This window comes from Anguilla rostrata, chromosome 6 (assembly GCF_018555375.3).
Source record: "Anguilla rostrata isolate EN2019 chromosome 6, ASM1855537v3, whole genome shotgun sequence".
Classification (NCBI taxonomy): Eukaryota; Metazoa; Chordata; class Actinopteri; order Anguilliformes; family Anguillidae; genus Anguilla; species Anguilla rostrata.
In genome coordinates this window covers 55,227,650-55,248,814 of record NC_057938.1, presented here as the reverse complement: position 1 = coordinate 55,248,814, position 21,165 = coordinate 55,227,650, and the positions used below count along the sequence as shown (strand labels likewise).

Below are 21,165 nucleotides of genomic sequence, written 5' to 3'. Positions count from 1 at the left end.
CCTTCCCCACCTTGCTCTGTCCTTTGTACCTCAGCTTGGCTGTTTGCTTTGCAGTTCATGTGCGTAATATGAATTCACAAGACTTGATTTCTTGTCAGTGTGGATACTCGAGTGTGGTTTTTTTTCTTCATTTGATTAACCTTGCAGCTTCTGTGTGACCATAAGCAAGTCTTTTATGGTTCTGTTCTTCTCCAAAATCTGTTCTGGCACACCCCTGTTGCTTTGCCCCCTCCCCCAAACGTTGCTAATTTTTGCTCACCTGCAAACACCATGACAACGTTCATAACAATCGGGCTTTGGAGCTAAATAACCTGGCTCTGTAGAGCTTCACGGTGTGCTGATTTCTGTTTTCATCTTAAAATCAGCCGCCGATTCAGAACTATGCGACCAGGTGAGATAACCCTGTGATCACCTGCTTTAACGATATTAGTTCTGAAGTAAAACAAAAACCAGCAGACCCTGCGGCTCTCCAGGGCCAGGGCTGGGGACCCCAGCAGACCCAGAGGCTCTCCAGGGCCAGGGCTGGGGACCTCAGCAGACCCAGAGGCTCTCCAGGGCCAGGGCTGGGGACCCCAGCAGACCTGGGCCCCCAGGCCAGGCTGGACTCCCAGCAGACTGGCCTCAGCGGGCTGGGGACCCCAGCAGACCCAGAGGCTCTTCGGGGCCAGGGGAACAGGCCCTTGCATTGGATCCTGCCACTTTTGATTATGCAGGTCCTGATTCCCGTGAGCTCAGTGATCTTTATAGCGATTAGCCTTTTTAAAGAGGATCAGCCAAAAGCAGTTAGTTGCGCAGAAAGCAGTTTCTAAGCCAGTTCAGTCAGCTTCTGCGGCTGCAGCGTACTTCAAACACCATTATAGTGTAATGCCTTGATTTCCATAACAATTGTGTTTCTTTTATATGGTAATAGAGATTTAGATTATTTATAAGCACTTACACATTATTAATATACCTGTCATCCTGCAGATCCATAATTCATGCGGTAGCGTACAGAGGGAGCGCCGTTTTATTACGGTTCGCTTTGAGTATTGACTTCTATATTTTTTAAAATCCGAGCGTAACGCAACATTGCGTCAGGCAACGGATTTTCCTCAAGAAAAGCCTCCCACTGAGCCCTCGCGCATATCTGACAACACGCGCCGCTTTTCGTCGCGATAAAAAAAGGCGAAATTCAAAGTTTTGACTGATTTCCCCAAAGCAAAAAGAAAATGTGGGGGGGGGGGGGGGGGGAGGGGATGTCGAAACAGCGGGTGGGGGGAATCTGTTTTCCCGTCAGAGAGGAAGGCGCCCGTGCGCTTTTTGGCAGCTGCCGTGTAATTGGTTCTGTCTCCCCTCTTCCTAGCGGCACCTCCCCGCTGGCGTGTCTGAATGCGATGCTGCACACGAATTCCCGAGGGGAGCAGGGGATTTTCTACAAAGTGCCCGGCCGCATGGGAGTCTACACGCTGAAGGTGAGCGAGCGCTCCGCGGAGAGGCGCAGAACTGCGCGCGCGATTCGTCTTCCGCTTCAAAGGCAGGAGGGGCGTCTTTACAGACGTTTTTTTTTTTAAAAAACGTCACGGAATCGTTCGCTGGAAGCCAACTTTCTGAACGCTCTCTCTCAAGTTCTTACCAAGGTGGTTCGCCTTTATTCAATGTAGCATAAGTTCCAAGGTTATGTCCTTGTTTTTGTTATTTAAGTTAGAATAGTTTATGTAGGTCAGCATATTTTCAAGTGTGTGCGTGCGTGCTAGAGAGCATCTGTGTGTATGTGTATTTATTTGTCCAGATATTTCTGTATTGTATGGGAAATTATTGTTGGAACCTCCTTCAGCCATTCTGTTTTGAGAATGTTTCTTTTTCCCCCTGAAAGTTAACTGCATTTTTCTCTGTATGATAAAGACTGCAGGCTATAGCTTCCTGTCTAAACTTAAATTGACAGGAAGTCGCGATCCGTCAGTCTGCTATCTCCTCTAGCTCCAATTAACAGCGACCGTGAAACTCAACTCAGCTCCAGCACTCTGTTCTGTCCCCGAGGCCGGTGTCCTACTTGCACTTTTATGCCTGTAACTTAGAGGAACTGCGGTGGAAACTGGTGGTTTTTCAGCTGAAAGCTTGCGTTCGAGGGAAATTCCACTTTTATACGAGGGTACTTTACGTTTTGTGGTTTGGACCAAAGATTGGGTGAAATGGACCTCCCATACCTCCAGCTCACAGTGGTGTACCAAGATGGCCGCTGCTGGAGCATGGCTTGACTGTTGGCAATAATAAAGCCCCTACTGTTAGACCAGAATAACCAGAATTGTTTAGTTTTTTTTGACCGATACGTCCCTCATCAACTACTGCTCCTGTTATTACTATATTGCTACACTGCTTACCATTGTCGAGTTTGTAAGTGAGCCATTTCACCTCAGGGGTGTAGACTTCTACAGAAGAGTATCTGCGTATCCAAGTCCCTAAAGAAGCTCAGTGCCTCTGAGCATTTATATGGTTTATGTTCACATTCAGGATTCCGGTTATGAGAATATCACCATCCGTAACTGGTTCACTGGACGCTGCGGCCCTCCAGGACTGGATCCCGACACCTGTGATTCAGCCTGTTCATTGTGTGTGGCCAGTCACGTGGTCGCGTCCAACAATGATGACATCACTTCCATTAAGCTTTAGCGTGCTGCTAGGGCTATGCTGTGGCCTGGTGGCCGTCTAACTAGGCCACAGAGATCGAATCGAAGTCAGGCGATACTTTGTGTTCTTCCTGCTGGTCGACACGGCTGGGGCACAGAGGAACGTTTGTCTGGCTGAGATCTCATTTACATGCGTGCAGGACGTTCAGGCTGCAGACGGAAGTTTTGTCTGGTCCTGCGTAAATGTGTGCTGACACACACACACACACGTTATGATCACGTTTCCGGGCATTTCCCCCAACGTGCTTCACCGTGCATTTCCTCACAAGTTGAGTTGCACGTGCATGTGTGCCCAAACGCAAAAGCACACGTGATGCCCACTGCATGCAACACACCCACCCACACGCTGCATGCCCCCACCCACACACACACAGCATACCCCACACACGCTCATGAACACACACAGCACCCACACACAACACGCATAACTCAACGCATATGCACAACACACCAGCTGCAAACGTAACCACACACACACTGCATAACACCTCAACCAACACACACACAACACTACACCATTCACCACACCACAGTACACACAACTGTGCATGCCACCCACACACAGTGTGCATGCCCCACTGCTCTACGCTCTGCTAATTATAATATTACGAGTAAATGTTAGTGTTGTAAAGCGAAAGGTCCGATCTGTAGGCATCCGTAAACATGTCTGAACCGCGGTGATTTCCCACTGGCTTCGCTGTAAATTACACGAGTTTCTCCGGCTGTGCAGACTCTGCATTTCCCTGGCCGCGCGGTTTATCTGTCACAAAGTCGGTTGACTCAGAGTTCAGCGCGGAGCCCCTCACTGGTGGGCCTAATCTCCGCCCCCAGACGCTGCGTGCGCTGATTGGGCATCGGTCCCTGAGCGGCGTATTCTGTGTTTCAGGGCATTTTCACTTTTAAAGGGTGGAAAGACCCCCAATGCTGATACGCTCAGAGGAATGCTGTCTGCGCGTGTGATTGGAGAGCGAGGCTTCGTGATTCTCATCGTGGGAGGAGCCGTCATGCGTAACCCGGATTTGAACCAATCATTGTGTCTTGCTGTGGGTTCCGAAGACTTTTGATTGGTCGACTCGATTTCTAACCGGTCTGACGCGGTCGTGTTCGGGAGCCGTGCTCCGAGGAAAGCAGCGTGAAGGACAAGCGCCGCCCGCATTTAAAAAGGCGCCATTTTGTGTCTCTCCGCGTTATGAGCGCCTGTCGCGGGTAACGACCCTTTCGCTGCGCCGGCTGTTTTTGTGAATCACAGAGCCGCTCCCGTCCTGGCCTCGCGAGCTCCGGCCCGCCGCACGCCGAAATCGGGGTTGTGCCTTTAAATCTGAAATCTGGCGCAGTACGACACTCCTTTTTTATTTTTGGGAGGTAGCACCTGAAGGAGTGGACTGGACGAGGACAGGACAGGAGCGCTGGACCCCCAGCCTGCTCTCCGGGCCTGGCTCTGGCTCTGTGGGGTTTTCGTGCTGCTCCGCTCCCGGTGTATAAACAGCCCGTGCCGTGCAGGTGTTGGCTCACCTGGGGGAGCCCGGCAGACTGGGCGGCTCTCCGGGGCCAGGTTGCGGGACCCCTGGGACGGGCTTATTTACCGCCGGTGTTTTTCCGTTGTGTCACTCGAAACCAGCAGCATCCTGACCGCCAGCCCAGTTTCCGACCACAACGCCACCGGCACCTCCCTCTCTCTCTCCACCAGCACCTCCCTCTCTCTCTCTCCCAGCACCTCCCTCTTTCTCTCCACCGGCACCTCCCTCTCTCTCTCCCCCGGCACCTCCCTCTCTCTCTCCACCGGCACCTCCCTCTCTCTCTCCCCCGGCACCTCCCTCCCTCTCTCTCCATCTCTCTCTTTTATTAATATAATTGGCGTTCCGACCATCATGAGCTGCGTTGTGAAAACTCTGTCGGGGGAAAGGTCAGAGGTCGTTCTGCGAGCGGAGTAAATTTTGCCCGGGTACCCAGTAGTGCGCCGCCACAGATTGAGGCGTCGCCAGGAAGTCTCCTCTGGTGTGTTCCGGGATTTGGTTTTCTAGGCTACCCTCCTGAGACCCGACAGGGAAAATAAGTTTTAGGTTTCAGACGGAGCGCTGCTTTGGTTTACCCCTGACGGTGCCGGTAATTACAGCCGAAACGCTCCTGTTTAATGACTCATCAGTCGGGTTCACTCTTGTCCCGAATGGGGAATCGATTCAAACGTAAAAAGGTACTCAGCCTAACAAAGATAAGGCAACGACAGTGCCCCCCTCCCTCCACACACCCCCCTCGTCCCAAGCACCTTTGGGGCCTGTCGATTTGAGTCGAAGGTAGTTTGGGAGGGTGGCGTGGCCTTGGTTTCCTGACAACAGACCATCCCGCCCCCCCCCGCCCCCCATCCCCTGGCCCCTTGTTGTGCTTCTCTGTAGGGGATTTTTTTGGTGTGGCTGCAGCACCACTGGGCCAGAAACCGAGGTGATCTCAGCCCTGCTTTTGGCTGCACTTACCAGCGCCAGTGGAAAGCAATGTTACGGAAGATGCCAGCTTTCTAAAAAAAGAACCCCCACTCCCCATCATTGTGTGTGTGTGTGTGTGTGTGTGTGTGTGTGTGCGTGTGTTTGTGTGTGTGTGTGTGTGTTTGTGTGTGTGTGCGTGCATCTGTTTGTGTATTTGTTTGTATGTGCGTGTATGTGTGTGTGTGTGTGTGACATATGGGTGTGTGAAGTCTCTAAATCAGGAGCCTGCTGGTCCCCTGAATGGTAATGCATTTGGCCAAATAGGTAATTACCTGGGGGGGGGGGGTGGGGCAGGGGGTGAAAATGATAAGTGCTTCCCTTCTCACCTGGAGATTAGGGGCTTATCAGTGCAAACTCGTTTGAGAGAGAGAGAGAGAGAGAGAGAGAGAGGGAGAGCGAAGGATAGAGAGAGCGAGCCCCACCGCCATGCTGGATTGCTCTCCTCCACGCAGTCTCTCCAGCCAAATTTTCCTCTGCGATAAGCTGATATAAAGCCAGGACCAAACCACTTTTTTTTTTGTGCGATTTCAACGCAGTGCGGAAAAAAGATGAAATTCTGTTCGGCCCAGATAATGGGAGTCAACCCAGCCCCCCCCACCCCCCCTTTCCTCCTCATCCAAACTTTCTCCTACTGCAGGATAAACAGAGATGTGCTCTCAGACTCCAAGGTGGGGGGGGGGGAACACTCCTAAAAACCACCAGAAAACGCTCCCCTACCTTAGCGATGGTGAGCTGCGTTGTATTTAGGGGGCGTGCCATAGTGGAACGGTGCTGCCCCCTGTGGCCACGCCTTCTCAAACAGCTTCTGGACCAGAAGCCATTTCAGCCGGCAGAACATTCTGCTAATGTCTCTGAGCGATCGTGTCCTGACCTGAACAGGAAGTTCACTCTTACAGGGGTTCTGACATTTCTCAAACGCTCCTCCTGACTGGTCTCTCTCTTAATAATTAATAACCGGAGAGATGGGAGGCAGGGGCTAGACTGGATCGATTAAGGGTGTGGGATTGGCTGCATCAGGTACTTTGGCTGGGATTGGCTGCTTGGGGGAGAAAGAAAACACACTTGGGTTATGGGTACCGAGAATAGCATCGTAAAACCCTCGGTCTAGACGTACGAAGAACAGCCAAGATTTTCTTTTCTTTTTTTTTTTTTTGAATGGGAGGGGGTGGGGTTTTTAAGCATTTGATTGGTTCAGATATGATCGGAACTCATTTCTCATATGCAGTGATCAGCTGGGGAATCGAAGAGGGGCGGCGACAGAAGGGATTGTTTAACCAATCAGATCGCAGGGGGCCCAGGGGAGCGATTGGGCGGCCGGTTTGTAGAGAGGCAGTTTGTTTTGGCAGGTGGGGGTTTGAGCGGGACAGCGGGGGTCAGCGCCCCCGCTCTTCTGAGGAACAGCCCTGGGAGATTTAATCACCGCGGCGGGCCGGGACCTCCGTTTAAACGTCTTGTCCAAACGATGATCTTTGGCAGGTTACCAAAACGGGCCGGCCGCGTATTCAATGTGAAAGTCACTGCAGTTAAATCTCTCTCTCACTCTCTCTGGGGATATTGCTTTTTCTTTTTATTATTATTATTATTAATAACAGGAACTTAAAAGTCAAAGTCTCTCTCTCTCCCGCTCCCCCTCTCTCCCTCCTTCTCTCTCTTTCTCTCTCTTTCTCTCTCTCTCTCTCTCTCTCTCTGACACACACAAGACGAGCAGTAGTGGGATTTTTGCCCACCTCCTGATTGGTTCTGTCTGGTTGCCCCTGGAGACCGCTCGGCTGAAGCGATTGGCCCCGCTGTTATTTTTGGCGGGAACCGCAGCCCCCTCTCTTCAGGGCGACGAGCTTCGAGACGGGGCGCGACCCGCTCCATAATCACCCCCGGGAGCGTTTAAGTCTTTTTCTACTCTTTCGGAGAGACAGACCCAGTGACACGGACACTTTATTTATATATACGGCGGTGGGGGTGGGGGGGGGTGGGGATGGGGGGGGGGCTGGGGAACTGAAGTGCGGAACATTTCCGAATCGATCGTCCCATCAAATGATGCAATGAGGGCTTCGGGGTTTCGGGCGCCCAGACGGAGTATTGATCGGGCCGGGTTAGGCCGAACCGCCCTGGGACCGGTTCTCTGGCCCGAAATGATGAAATCAATCCTGGCCCCCGTTCAGGACGAGGGTTCGAGGCGCGGCCTGTCCTGGCGGCCGCCCCCGAGCCAAAACGTTCCCCCCCCCCCCCTCGTATAAAAACCGCTGCGATATCGATCGCCGTTTCCACCGCGGCGGACGGCCGGATTTGTCTCGCAGAACTCGATGCGTGGCGGGGCCCAGACTCGCTCACCTGCCAGAGGAACGCTTTGAGGAGTGTGGCTCGTTGTCGGAGGTGTAAAAGGCCAATTGCTGCTTCTCGTCCCGCTGCAGTTCGCTAGCAGCGTTGCCAGAGGCCCCGGGTTTCAAATTATTTTTACAGGCCCAATTCGTGCTCCCGACCGGACAGTGTAATTGATTGAAAAGAACGAACCATTAGTATGTCATGAATTCACGGCTGAACCTCCCCCAGTCTGTGATCTGTTCTGCTATCGGCCCCCCCTGCCTATACACACTACCCCCCCTGCCCCCATACACACAACCCCCCCTGCCCCCACACACACAACCCCCCATCCACACGCACAACGCCCCCTGGGATCAGGTTTGTACTGACGTGAGTCAGACGAGGACACTTCATGTGTAGCTTCAGATGAACCAGCAGGGGTCGCTGTTGTGTGATGAGTCAGCTGTCTCTGATGCCTTAAAATCCTCATCGTCGTGCGTGGCTGTTGCCCACTGTTGGCACTGCCATGTTTCGGATTGGAAAACCCGGGGGTGGGACCACCTCCTGCTTCTCATCTTCCTCCACTGCATCCTCCTACTGCACCTCCTCCTGCTTTTCATCCTTGTCCTGCTCCTCCTCTTCCTCCCACACCTCCTCCACCACCTTCTGCTTCTTCTGCCTTCTCCACATCATTCTCCTCCTGATCCACCTCCTCCACCTACTCCTGCTCCTTCGTCACCACCGCCTACTGCTCCTCCTACTCGTGCTCCTCCTGCTCCTCCTCCTACTCCTGCTCCTGCTTCACCACCTCCTCCTGCTCCTCCTCCTACTCGTGCTCCTCCTGCTCCTCCTCCTACTTCTGCTCCTTCATCACCACCGCCTCCTGCTCCTCCTACTCCTGCTCCTGCTCCTCCTGGCTCAGAGGGAGCAGGCTCTCAGAGAGGAGTTTGGCGGGGCTGTGGTTAGGGCCTTGGCGCCTCCCTGGGAGTGGGACGTGGCGTTTTTGAGAAATCCCTGAGACCGTCTGCAGAGGCAGCCCGCTGGAACGCTGCCTGTGGATGTTCTAGCACCCTGCGACGGCCCGTCGTCATTAGTAACTAATTGCTCGCTAATTACCCGCGTTATTAAGCCAGGGCTGGGGGGGTCAATGGCGTTTCTCTTTTAAGTCACTTCACTAAATTAATTGAAATTCAATTAATGAACTGAACTGGAAAAAAAATCCTTGCAACATTACATTACCGTATATTATCATTTTTAAAATTCAGTTGCAAATGGGAATTGATCCCAACCCTGCAAGAAACAATGTAACATATTCACCGTAGGAATGAAAATAAAAATAAAGTGGTGTGTGTGTGTGTTGGTTGCTTATCGGTAGGTGGTTGAGTGAGTGTATGTGTGTGTGTTGGTGGTGTATTGGTACAGTAATAGGGTGTGTGTGTGTGTGTTGGTGGTGTATTGGTACAGTAATAGGGTGTGTGTGTGTGTGTTGGTGGTGTATTGGTACAGTAATAGGTTGTGTGTGTGTGTGTGTGTGTGTGTGTGGTGGTGTTGGCGTATACAGATGGACGAGTTGCGACAGTCGAAGGTGCTTGTGGAGGTGACAGGCTCGGAGAGGCAGCGGGCGTCCGCTTCGAGTTCGCAGAGAGCACGGAGAACGGGAACAACGCCAACAGCAAGGAGGGCCAGAGGGGCAAGTGGAGGAGGAGAGGTAAGAGTGCGCCCCCCCCTACCCCCCACCCCACCCCACCTACGAAATGGGGTACTTCCCAAACATCCAAAAATCCCCACCCAAGTGTAGCGGAGATCACGGTCGGCACGAGAACATCCACCTTAAGTGATATCCCCAACTGTGGTGGACATTGTGCTGCAATTCCATGTTGAGCCACTGGGGGCATTAGGCAATGGATCTGTGGCTGTGCTGTCCTATCTGTGTTGTTGTGGCATATATCACCAGAGAAGAGCGTATGTAGTTCTTCGCACAGTTACAGTGGGAGAACAATGCAACCCATCGATCCGCAGCAATGCGTCTCATCCCAGAGATTTATGAATGAGAGGGCACAATCGCCAAAACTCGGTTTATCTTCTATGAAATTGTTCCTCCCCAAAATTTATGACTGTTCAGATTAATCAAACTTTTAAAAGTGTAGCTGAGAGCAAAAAATGCTGACTGGGTGTAAGGAGCGACATCACGGATTCTGCAGACGAACCGGATTCTAAACTCCGCCTTCTAAACGATGAAAGTTCCGTCTCTCCATTGTTGAAATCAAATGTACAGAAAACCCGGGTGGTTTTGAAGAAAGGAGGACTTGTGGGGACCTGAAGGACTTGTGGGGACCAGCTGCGCAGTCACACTGCAGTCCCCCAGCTGAGCTGCGCAGTCACACTGCAGTCCCCCAGCTGAGCTGCGCAGTCACTCTGCAGTCCCCCAGCTGAGCTGCACAGTATCTCTGCAGTCCCCCAGCTGAGCTGCGCAGTCTCTCTGCAGTCCCCCAGCTGAGCTGCGCAGTCACTCTGCAGTCCCCCAGCTGCACTAGCAAACAACACCAGCTGCACCAACTCACCGCACCACCATACTATACCAAACTCCATCAGAATGCTGTAGAAACAAAATACAGCAACTGCACCAAACCACACCCAGTTGTACCAAACTGCCCCAGAGGGTGCCAGTGGGGGGTAGCGAAGGCTGCTGTTGTTGCGGGCTGTGAGTTCATTGCAGTTCACACGCTTTTTTTCTGTGTTCACGCACCTCTTCCTGCCGAGTTCAGAGCGCTCGTCTCCCATACGCGTCTTCTCCAGCGCGTTCGCAGTTTTTTCTGTTTCGTTAGTCAGTGTTTCTTCAGCGCAGACACCCCCAGAAACAGGAAGAAGGCCTCGATAACATCTGTGACCACTTCCTTATCTGCAGCAGCCTCCGAATTTTTAATTTAAAAAAGAAAAAAGAAAGAAAAGAAAAAAAAGAAAGGGCTCGCCCGTTCGACAAAATACGAACTTCGCTTCGAAAGCGGGCGACGGGAGCGGCCGGAAGAAGCGAAAATAAAAAATAAATACGCGGAGAGGGAGGTCTCCGCCCGGCCCCGACGGCCCGTCTGCACGCCGGCCTGCGTGGAGCTCGACCGACCGATGCACCGGCAGAGAGAGCAGCGCCGAGGAGCTAGCCCCGAGCGCCGAGCAGCTAGCCCCGAGCGGCGGGCCGAGGACGTTGGCGGCGGCGGCAGCGGCGGCTGCGCGGCGCGCGAGCGGGAGAGACGCCCGTGCCAGCGCGCGCGGCTCAAAAAGCTCCATCGGCAGGACGCCGCCGCGCTCCTCTCACGTAAGTGCAGCCGCCGCCGCCGCCGCTCGATCAAAAGCGCCTCCATCTTCTCTTTTTACTTACTTGTTTTTACTTATTTTTATTTTCCTGTCTCGGTAGCGCGTTCGGGAAACGGCCCCCCCCGGGTGATTTTTTTAAGAGCGAGGTTCATTTTGAAGAGCCGGTGGACGACACGCGAAGGATGAATATATTAATATCTGTAGCGTCTGCCGCGCGGATACTGCAGGCTCTGACACATCAGGGGGAAGATTAATCAGAAAACAGAGGCTCCCTCTGAAAGCTTGATGGGGATTAATCATTAAATTCTCGAGCAGATTAGAGTTCTGCACTTTTCCCTTTTGTGTTTTTTTGTTAGTGTTTTTTTTGTGACGGAGAGCTCGCGGCTGTTTGTGATTTTGGAGTAATTTGGTGCCCGGTGAGCACAGGGGCAGAATGGTGCTGTGTCGTGAGGGGGTGGGGGTGGGGGTGGGGTGCAGGGGGTGGGGGGTGGAGCGATGGAAGCGTCAGCAGATATCGCCGCGGCTCGCCCCAAACGCTCGCTCTCTTCACCGACGCAAACGCGCGACACTAACCGCGCGACGCTAACTGCGCCGTGCTAACCACACGCCCGACGATGTGTCGACGCGGGCGATGATGTCACGGGTTCTAAACTGCGTTCCGCCAGAAATGAAACTCCGAACCGTACACCGAGCCCGTGGAGCCCAGAGACCAGGAACCAGGGACCAGGTGCAGCTTTTTAAAATCGGTTAATCGCTTGACCGGGTTTAAAAAGGGTCCAAAACCCAAATCGGAATCCAGGCGCAAAGTCGCGGCTGAGTTGTGAATTCGTAGCCTTCCACCTGCGAGCTTAAATTTCTCCGGCTTTGTTTAACCTCTTAAACTCAAATCCCGACTCGTGCGTTTGGCAGGTGCGAACTGCGGGTTTCAGAGTTCTGTTTTGTTTTGTTTTGTTTTTGAAAGCGAGCGTTCTGTTTTCTGAGCCGTCTGTTTTCGTTTCTGCATAGATGCGAAACCCGCGCACGGAAATCATCCTCAGCTGTGCACCCCTCTGACACCTGGCACTGCTGAGCCTCGTACGCTTTCGAAACGCTGTTTCGTCTGCTTGGTGGTTAAATGTGACTCAAATAAAGCATGTGGCCAATTTCACACGGAACACACAGTACCCTGGATCTGCCGCTCTGCAATACGAAAGGGGTCTCCTATGTCATCAGCGAGCAAGTCTAAAAGAACACTGCCACAGAGACAATCTATTTGAGGCGATGCTTCATTTGGGCCGCTTCTATCCTTCAGTATTTTAACATGTGAAAATGCATCAAACGAGCATCTGCAAAACGAGCAAACAGCTTACAGATACAGAGCTGGCACAAAAAGTGACTGTCCTCACGGCTGGTGGGTTTGCAGGTTCAAATCCATGCACAGCTGGTGGGTTGCAGGTTCAAATCCAGGTTCAAGCGTTGATCCGGGTGTCAGGGAAGCAGAATGAATGGTTATGGAGCACCGAGTCGCTGTGTAAACCTCAGGGTCTGAGCTCCCCCTCCTGTCAGTCCCCACAGTCTGGCTTTATTGGTATCTCACGCAGCCCAAACAGACGTGAAGCAGAGACACAAAAGGTTTAATAACGGCACATAAAAATTTTTTTTAAATGGGGCAGCGTGGGAAGTGAATGAGAGCGTTGGAGATGACGGAAAAAAGAAGAAGAACGGAAATAATGGCCTGGGCGACCCGCGCGCTGTAGCCAGATCGGGTGCATTAGCTAAAGGGCACCTCACAGTCATCCGCTATCAGCCCGAGCGCGCCCAGTTACTCTCAGACACCTCCTCTGCAGAGGCTGGAGCGTGAGGCGCTGGTGTTTGTGTTTGGCACTGCCGCCTGAGATGCTGAATCTCAGTGGGTGCGCTGGGTTACGCTTTCAGGAGCTCGAATGTAATGAACGGGGACACATTCAGATCGAGCGCTGCCACTTCGTCCTTCTACCTTGAGTCATTCTGAGAATTTATTGGGCGTGTTGTCTCGAGTGCGTACAGTGCTACTCATTTCACCCGCCATTGGAATTCATTTTTAAATGTTCAGATAGATGGATGGTACTGTTTGTAGATTACACGCCATACACGCACACAGTGGATTATGAATGACGTTCCCCCTCAAAGGGTGATGATGTAATTGAGGGTTTTAACCCTTTAAGGTGTGAGGTCACAAATACGTGATTAGAATGTTCTTAGCTGAACATTCCAACGCTGATGTCACAATCGCTGCCGGTGACCGACAGCAACGGAGTTCTAGAACACCGACTTAGATAATTATGTGTTTATCTATGTCAGTGACGTCCTGTCCACCTATTGATCTCTATATGCAATTTTGCGCCAGGAAATTAAAATGGAATTGGAATTTTGGGTCAGGAATTTTAAGGGATAAGCCCCAGTCTTCGTCACGGATTCATGGGATCTTTAATAAGTACACTCAGTCGACACCTCTGTTTTTAACATTGAAAACGTGGGGTTTGTCTGAACTAACAGAAGAAACTCCCCAGGGGCTTGTTATGGTTCTCACAAACGCTGTTTTCGTTTCGTCCCGTTTCTCTCTCATTAGCCGCAGCGCTAAATCTGCCTCGTTTTCCCCTCCCTGCCGCTGCGCGAATGAACGTTTTTCTCGTCCATTCCACAGGTTTTATTTGAGTTATTATTATTTTTTTTAATTCTGTTGTGCGTGTTGTTGTCCCTGTAAGCAGCTCAAATCGTGTTAAAGGGTTTTGCGAATCCGCGTTAAAATGGCTTACCCCACCCCCCCCCCCACCCCGCCCCTTTTTACAAAGGTTGTGAAAAATAATTAGAACCAAACGGTTCCCATGACGATGTTGGCCTGGGAACAGGTCCTCGCGGGCGGGGAGGTGGGAGAGAGGGAGACGGTGAGGCGCGGGCCACAGCATGGCTGACGCTCGACTCTTCGCTCCTTCTGTTCTCTGATCCCGTCTCTGCCTGTAGGGCCCGAAACGTACCCTACGCACGTACGCGAACGCAAACGACCCTGCCGATCCGACACTGCAAACACACGGCCCGGCTGTGCACACCCAACGCGCGTTCCCATGTCCCTGTGGAGCTAATAAACCCCAGTCCTCAAGGGGGCGATCCAGGACAGCAGTGAGCACAGAGCGGAAGAAAGCACAAATGGAAGAAGACGGCTCTGTCCTGTTGTTGCCTGCTGTAACGCCCCCTTGCTGCAACGCTTGACACTGCAGCTTGCGTTGCGTGAAGAATGTCAGGTGTCACATTTTAGAACACCTTTCACACCCTGGTTAATGGTCTCTCAGGGCATTATGGGTAGATTTCGCGCCCTGGTTAATGCTCTCCCGGGGCATTGTGGGTAGGTTATCGCTCTCTCAGGGCATTGTGTGTAGGTTAACGGTCTCCCAGGGCATTGTGGGTAGGTTAACGCTCTCCCAGGGCATTGTGGGTAGGTTAACGCTGTCCCAGGGCATTGTGGGTAGGTTAACGCTCTCCCAGGGCATTGTGGGTAGGTTAACGGTCTCTCAGTGCATTGTGGGTAGGTTAACGCTCTCCCAGGGCATTGTGGGTAGGTTATCGCTCTCCCAGGGCATTGTGGGTAGGTTAACGGTCTCCCCGGGCATTGTGGGTTGGTTATCGCTCTCTCAGTGCATTGTGGGTAGGTTAACGGTCTCTCAGTGCATTGTGGGTAGGTTTAACCTCTCCCGGCATTGTGGGTAGGTAAACAGTCTCCCAGGGCATTGTGGGTAGGTTAACGGCCTCTCAGTGCATTGTGGGTAGGTTAACGCTCTCTCAGTGCATTGTGGGTAGGTTAACGCTCTCCCAGGGCATTGTGGGTAGGTTATCGCTCTCTCAGGGCATTGTGGGTAGGTTAACGCTCTCCCAGGGCATTGTGGGTAGGTTAACGCTCTCTCAGGGCATTGTCGGTAGGTTATCGCTCTCTCAGGGCATTGTGGGTAGGTTATCGCTCTCTCAGGGCATTGTGGGTAGGTTAACGCTCTCCCAGGGCATTGTGGGTAGGTTATCGCTCTCTCAGGGCATTGTGGGTAGGTTATCGCTCTCTCTCTGTTCGCTCCACAGTGGCCTCCAAGCTGCAGTCCCAGCCGGCCTCACCTCAGTCCCGCTGCACCTCGCCGTCCGTTCCAGCCGCCAAAATCATCTCCCCCTCCCAGAAGCACAGCAAGAAGGCCCTCAAACAGGTACGCGCAAACCGCCGCGGGCCACCAATCAGGGGCCCAGCACTCTACGGCTCACCCAATCAGGGGCCCGGCCATCTGCGGCTCGCCCAATCAGGGCCCAGCTCTGGTCCCATCATGGGCCCAGCCTCTCGGCTCCCCAATCAGGCCATCCTGCTCCCTCACAGCTCACCCCAATCAACTCAACCAGCGTTTGCCTTTCAGCTCATAAAGGGACGCAGGGACAGCCTGATCCTATCCTACTCTGATACGCTTTATGAATATAGACTATAGTATTTACATGTTTTAAAATTTTCCAGAGATCAGCTGACGGTGCATCTCAGGTCTTCTGTGATTCACTCGGCCCAACTGCTCCTGCTTTCCTGTCGCGTGGGCTATGTTGCCGTGCATTACAAAGCTGTGGGCCCGTGCTGTGGGATTCTGGGATAGCATCCAGCTCAGCTTAATGGCTGCTGTCCTCCTATGCCCCCCTCCCCCGCTGTGCCCCCCCCCCCACCCCGCCTGTTCCACAGAGATAACTCTCATCTGCACTCCTCTTCCATTTCACGTGCAATTGACTCCACCTCTCTCTTTTTTCTTTTCCTTTCTCTCTTTTTTTTTTGTAACTACAGTGTTTTGTTTCTCCTGGAGGAAAGAAGGGATAAAAATCAGCTATTTTGCCTCGGCAGGCCTCTGGTTGACCACAGGGCCACAGAAACGGCCGCATCGCACCGTCAAATACATTTATCATTACTCCAGCAGCTACTGAGAGCCGACAGCAGTGAGAGAGTGAGTGAGTGAGAGAGTGAGAGGGTGAGTGAGTGAGTGAGTGAGTGAGTGAGTGAGTGAGTGAGAGAGAGAGTGAGAGAGATAGAGAGATAGAGAGATAGAGAGTGAGAGAGTGAGAGAGTGAGAGAGTGAGAGAGTGAGAGAGTGAGAGAGTGAGAGGGTGAGAGGGTGAGTGGGTGTGTGTCTGTGCACTTGTTGCGTGTTTGTTGGTGTGTGCCGATTCATATTTCTTGGAAGCTCGATTGCATTTCTGTTCTGATGACTCAGTTCTGTTTTGGGTTCATTTACCCAATGAGCAAAATATTTGTCAACCAACAACGAGAATCATCCGAAGGAATACTTTTTTAGATTTCTCAAACAGGACGGAAGGTTTAGTTTAATGGAGAGCACCACTGCGGCCTGATGTGAGCGCAGCCTTCTTCCCCTCAGTGCCACTTCCTGATGCCGCAGTCTGTGCGGCCGGCGTGTGCCAGCGCACACTTCCTCCTCTCTGTCGTTTATATTTGGACTCGAGCGCTTCTCTGAACTCACAGCTCGTCTGAGGCGTTGGCGGTCTCCTCGATGGCCGGCTGGTTTCAGCGCGTGCGTCTTAAATACCGCCAGGCTGTCCCCTCTGCGACGTCGTCAGAAAAGGTCGCCTTAATGCACGACTGTCGTACATTATTATTACTATTATTACAGGCATTTAGCAAGACACTCTTATCCAGAGCGACTTACACAGCTTTTTTTACACAGCATTTACACTGCATCCATTTAAACATCTGGATATATACTGAAGGACTGCTGGTTAAGTGCCTTGTTCAAGGGTTCAACAGCAGTGTCCTGCCTGGGAAGTGAACTTGTGACCTTTAGGTTACAAGACCAACTCCTTACCTGTTATACTACACTGCCGCCCCTGTACGTACGGTGCCGCTAACGCGGAGTGTGCTAAATCCTCTTTCATCCTTTAGCTTTGTATGTTTTAAAAGGACCCAGACTACCTGTTTATCTGCAGCAAAAGCCCTTTAAGGGATGCTACCGTCCTTTGGCTCTGTTCGGTTAGAGGACAGATCTCTCTCTCTCGTTCACGCAAAGCTGACTGTAAGGCCTCTCCCATCTGGGGCGCGTGTGTGTGTTTGCGTGCGTGTGTGTGTTCTACGCAAAGCTGTGATGTGTGGTGTGATATGTGTGTTGTTGATGTGTGCGTGTGTGGTCCCTGTTGCTTGTTTGTGGGTGCGCGTGTGTGTGTGTCTGGCGAGTGGTGTATGTGTGTGTGTTGCTTGTGTGTGTGTGTGTGTGTGTATGTGTGTATGTGTGTGCGTGTGTGCGTGTGTGTGTGTGTGTGTGTATGTGTGTGCGAGTATGTGTGTGCGTGTGTGTGTGTGTATGTGTGTGCGAGTATGTGTGTGTATGTGTGCGTGTATGTGGGTACACACGTGTGTGTGCGAGTATGTGTGTGTGTGTGTATGTGTGTTTGTACGTGCGTGTGTACGTGCGTGTGTGTGTGCATGTCTTTATCTTGGTGGTTGAGGTGGAGGGTTGCCTGTTTTATGTTATGAAAACACCGCGATCAGTTTCGCGTCTCGCGGTTATTGGGGGGGGGGGGCAGGTGTGCAGGTGTGTCCTCGGCGGATCGGTGGCGGCCCCCTCTCTCCACGCGTTCGCCAGGTGCGCCGAGACACGAGCGGAGAAGGAGGGAACGAGAAAAAAAAACAATAACGACAAATAAACAGAAGAGAAAGAGCCGCTTGCAGCTGGTTTTCTCTACAGAGCCATGGATCATTTACATATCGTCTCCCTCTCTCTCTCTCTTCCCTTCCCTCTCTCTCTCTCTCCTCTCCTCCTTTCTTTCTCTGGCGTGCGCTCGCTCGCTCCTGTAGGCCCTGATGCAGCAGAGGAACCAGCGGCGGCAGGTCGGGATTTCCGCTTCCTCCTCTTCCTCCTCCTCCTCTTCCTCCCAGCTGGTCCTGAAGAGGGCCAAAGAGATGGCCGACCCCACCAGCAGCGCCAAGACCGGTACGTTTTGGGTGGGGTGGGGGGCGTGGCGGCAGTGGGCGGGGGGCGTTGGGGGGGGTGGGTTGGGTGTGAGAGAGAGAGCTACGCTCGTATGCAAATGCACAGAAATAACATCTGAAACTCAGCAATGGTGGTGGTGGGGGGGGGTCTATTCTGAGCTCCCCCCCGCTTGCTTTTGTACATGATGTTGTTTCACTCCCCCTCTGATGTTTTATAAGTACGTGTCTTGGGGTGGGGGGCTGAGGGGAGAGGCGGTTGGTTGGGGGGCACTGGGAGACTTGGCTGGCACACAGTGTCTGCTGTGTCGGTGTCAGTAGTTTGTTCTCCTGTCGTGTCCGACGCTTCGATGTAGCGCCCTGCTACTGGCGCTCATTTTATCTGCATTTGTTTTTTGTTTTTTATCTTTTTTTTTTTTTTCAAGGATGATTGCAGAGGGCTGTCTAACTTAAAGCTCTTTAGGCTAACCTTTGGAACACTGCGAACAACCGGCACTGTGTGAGTGGGATTTTAAACCTGACCACAGAAGGTCTCTCTCTCTCTCTCTCTCTCTCTCTCTCTCTCACACACACACACTCTTGCTCTCTTCATCTACCCCTTTCTGTCTCCCTCTCTTCTCTCTCCTTCTCCTCCTCACCTCCCTTTCTTCTCCTCCTCCTTTCTCTCCCCACTCCTCTCTCTCTCCCCCACCCCTCTCTCCTCCCCTCTCTCTCCTGCTCCACCCCCCCCCTCTAAACTTGTGAGGATGCTCTGAAAGTTGCAGGCTCTTCTTGGGCAGCCATTTTGCCCTGCTAATCAGAGGCTTGTCTGAACCGTGGAGGAGAGAGAGTGTGTTAACCTCGCTGATCTGCACAGCATTATGAACTCTCTGGTCTCCCTGCAGGCCTAGTGAATCTGGAGCAGGACTCATCAGTGTTCAGCTAGAAAAGGGGGAAGAACTTCACAGGCCAGCATGTACTGCCACCATGACCCCTCAGGGCAGTGGAACAACATGCTGTCCCCCTCTTTCTCTCTCTCTCTCCTATTTCTCCTTTCTCCCTCTCCCTCGCTCTAACTCAGTCTCTCCCTCTGTTCCTCTTTCCCTCCCTCTCTCTCTGTCTCCCTCTTCCTCTCTTTCCCTGCCTCTCTGTCTCTCTCTCCCTCTCTCTCAGTCTCTATCCCTCTCCCGTTGTTTCCTTCTCTCTCCCTCTCTTCCTCTCTCTCTCTCTTTTTCTTACTCTGCCTGGAGCTCAGACACAGGACCCTGTAAGCCTGCCTGGCCTGGTTCTGTTAGTACTGCAGTGAACATACTGTACTAACAGCAGATGGATGTAGCTAAAGATGGTGAATTTGTGCTTTAAGCCCTCCTTACCTGGTAAAGACTGCTTACTCCTGCCAGGTATATGCTGTGGGTCTTACCTGTGTCTGTGGACAGTTCCGGAACCGCTCTGAGTGAAATGGCAGTTTGAGATGCTGTTAAATGGATCTTTCACTGTGTGCTGATGGAAAATATCTTTACTGACTGAAGAACTTATTAATAAAAGGCAGTGCAAGATCTTGTAAAATGTAGTTAGTCATGTAGCATGAGTCTGTTCACAGTAATTAAAGAAGATCACACCCCTCGTAAAAAACGGTATCATCACAATCGCATTTGCCAAACCAGAGGTGAGAAATGGAGCTTGTACTAAGCTGTGGATTAATGGCTTGGGTTTTTAATCAAAAGATAATCTGAGTTGAAAAGGCATTTTGATTCGGGGGCTGGGGGGGGGGTGTCGGGGGGGGGGTTCTGGTGCTTTTCCAAACGCTCTACATTGTTCTGAATTTTGCAGGATAACAGGGAGCTGGTTTTTTTCATTGTCTTGGAAAGGACATGCTCATTTGGGCTAAGGTTAAGAAAGTTACGTCGGATGTTCATTTAAAACGTCACACTTTATTTGCCAGATATTATCTCTAATCATCGTTTTTGCTGTTTTTGGCATATTTTTGCTGACCTTTGCAGTTTGCCGCTCATTGCGCTGATTGGCACAAACGCAGTTGTAGACGCAGTCTGTTTCCAAGACGATTAAAGCGTATTAACAATGTCTACAATATCACACCAAGCAAATGGCGGACTTGTCAGGATCTGATTGATACGTCTAAACATTGTTAAAGATTCAATCTGCATCACGCTATCGACCGTTCTTCATTCTTTTTAGTGCAATTTTACAGCACATTTAACAAGCAATTCTCTGGGCCAGCTGGAAATTAAACAGTGTCCTTTGCGCACATAAATTACCGCAGTAAATAATATTTAGACGCGTGTGTTTTTGGATGAGGACTAGGCGCCGAGACTTCTGATTGGCTGTCGGCCATGCCGCCTGTGTTCTAAGACTGTGAAGACTATCAGCATCACATGCTTGTGGGTACTGACGCTCACTGTGGTACTGGTGCTTTATGCTTACTGTGTGACCTGGACTGAACTGTTGATGGCTATGGGTGACTGTTATATAATGAGTATTGTACCTTATCGGGCCTGTGTTCTGTCATTGTTCCAGTGACCTTCGCTATGCACTTATTGTACAGCGCTGTGGATAAATAAAGTCTGCCAAATGAATGTAATGTAAATAACTGTGATGATGTGGATTAGGGCCTCCCTCCTGCTCATCAGCCAATCAGAGTGGCTGATAGGGTCTCCCTCCTGCTCATCAGCCAATCAGAGTGGCTGCTAGATCATGCCTCTTACTCATCAGCCAATCAGAGAGGCTGCTAGGGCCTCCCTTTAGCTCTCCGACCAATCAGAGACACAACTCGGGCCTTTGTCTTTATTTTTTCTTTTCTTCCGACAGCCTGGGAGCTGAAGAGGTCGACGCAGCGCGCTGCCAGCCCTCCGAACTCCTCCAGCTCTTCCTCATCCTCCTCTTCGGCGAAAGCGGACCTCTGCTCCTCCGTCAGCACCCGCAAGATGACCCAGCGGTCGGACCGGCTCAGCGCACGTGAGTGGAGCTGTGCGTCTCGAGCTGCTGACTGGGGCCAATCAGAGAGGCCGCTAGGGCTTCCCTCCTGCTCATCAGCCAGTCAGAGAGGCTGCTAGGGCCTTGCTCAAACTCTCCAGCCAATCAGAAATGTAGCTAGGGCCTTGCTCAAGCTCTCCACCCAATCAGAGATACAGCTAAGGCCTCCATCCAGCTCATCAGCCAATCAAAGAGGCTGCTAGGGCCTCCCTGCTGCTCATCAGCCAATCAGAGAGGCCGCTTGGGCCTCCCTCTAGCCAATCAGATGTAGCTAGGCTTCAATAATTTCATAACGCACTATGTGTGACAAAGAAGATGCCCAGCACGCTTCAAGCCTGCTATTTTTTGACTCTGAGGAAGATGCCATAGACGTCGAAATGTCAGTCCCGCCCTGTTCATTAACACAGTGACTTTTGCCCTGAGCAACGTGCGCTCCAGTGTTTCTCATTTTGGGCCAGTCCCCGTGAAGTGTTCGACTGAGGAGTTTTTTTTT

The 21,165-nt window shown here is 51.9% G+C and overlaps 1 protein-coding gene across 1 annotated transcript in view; it reads left to right on the top strand.

The window, feature by feature from the left end:
• The window catches only part of asxl2 (ASXL transcriptional regulator 2), a 65,395-nt gene that overhangs the window by 21,944 nt on the left and 22,286 nt on the right, over nt 1-21,165 (top strand). Inside the window, exons 3-7 of the mRNA XM_064341259.1 lie at nt 1,343-1,540; nt 9,043-9,146; nt 14,828-14,946; nt 17,571-17,706; nt 20,508-20,654. Of these exons, the coding sequence (XP_064197329.1) occupies nt 1,343-1,540; nt 9,043-9,146; nt 14,828-14,946; nt 17,571-17,706; nt 20,508-20,654 (704 nt within the window). The remainder of the gene's footprint in view (nt 1-1,342; nt 1,541-9,042; nt 9,147-14,827; nt 14,947-17,570; nt 17,707-20,507; nt 20,655-21,165) is intronic.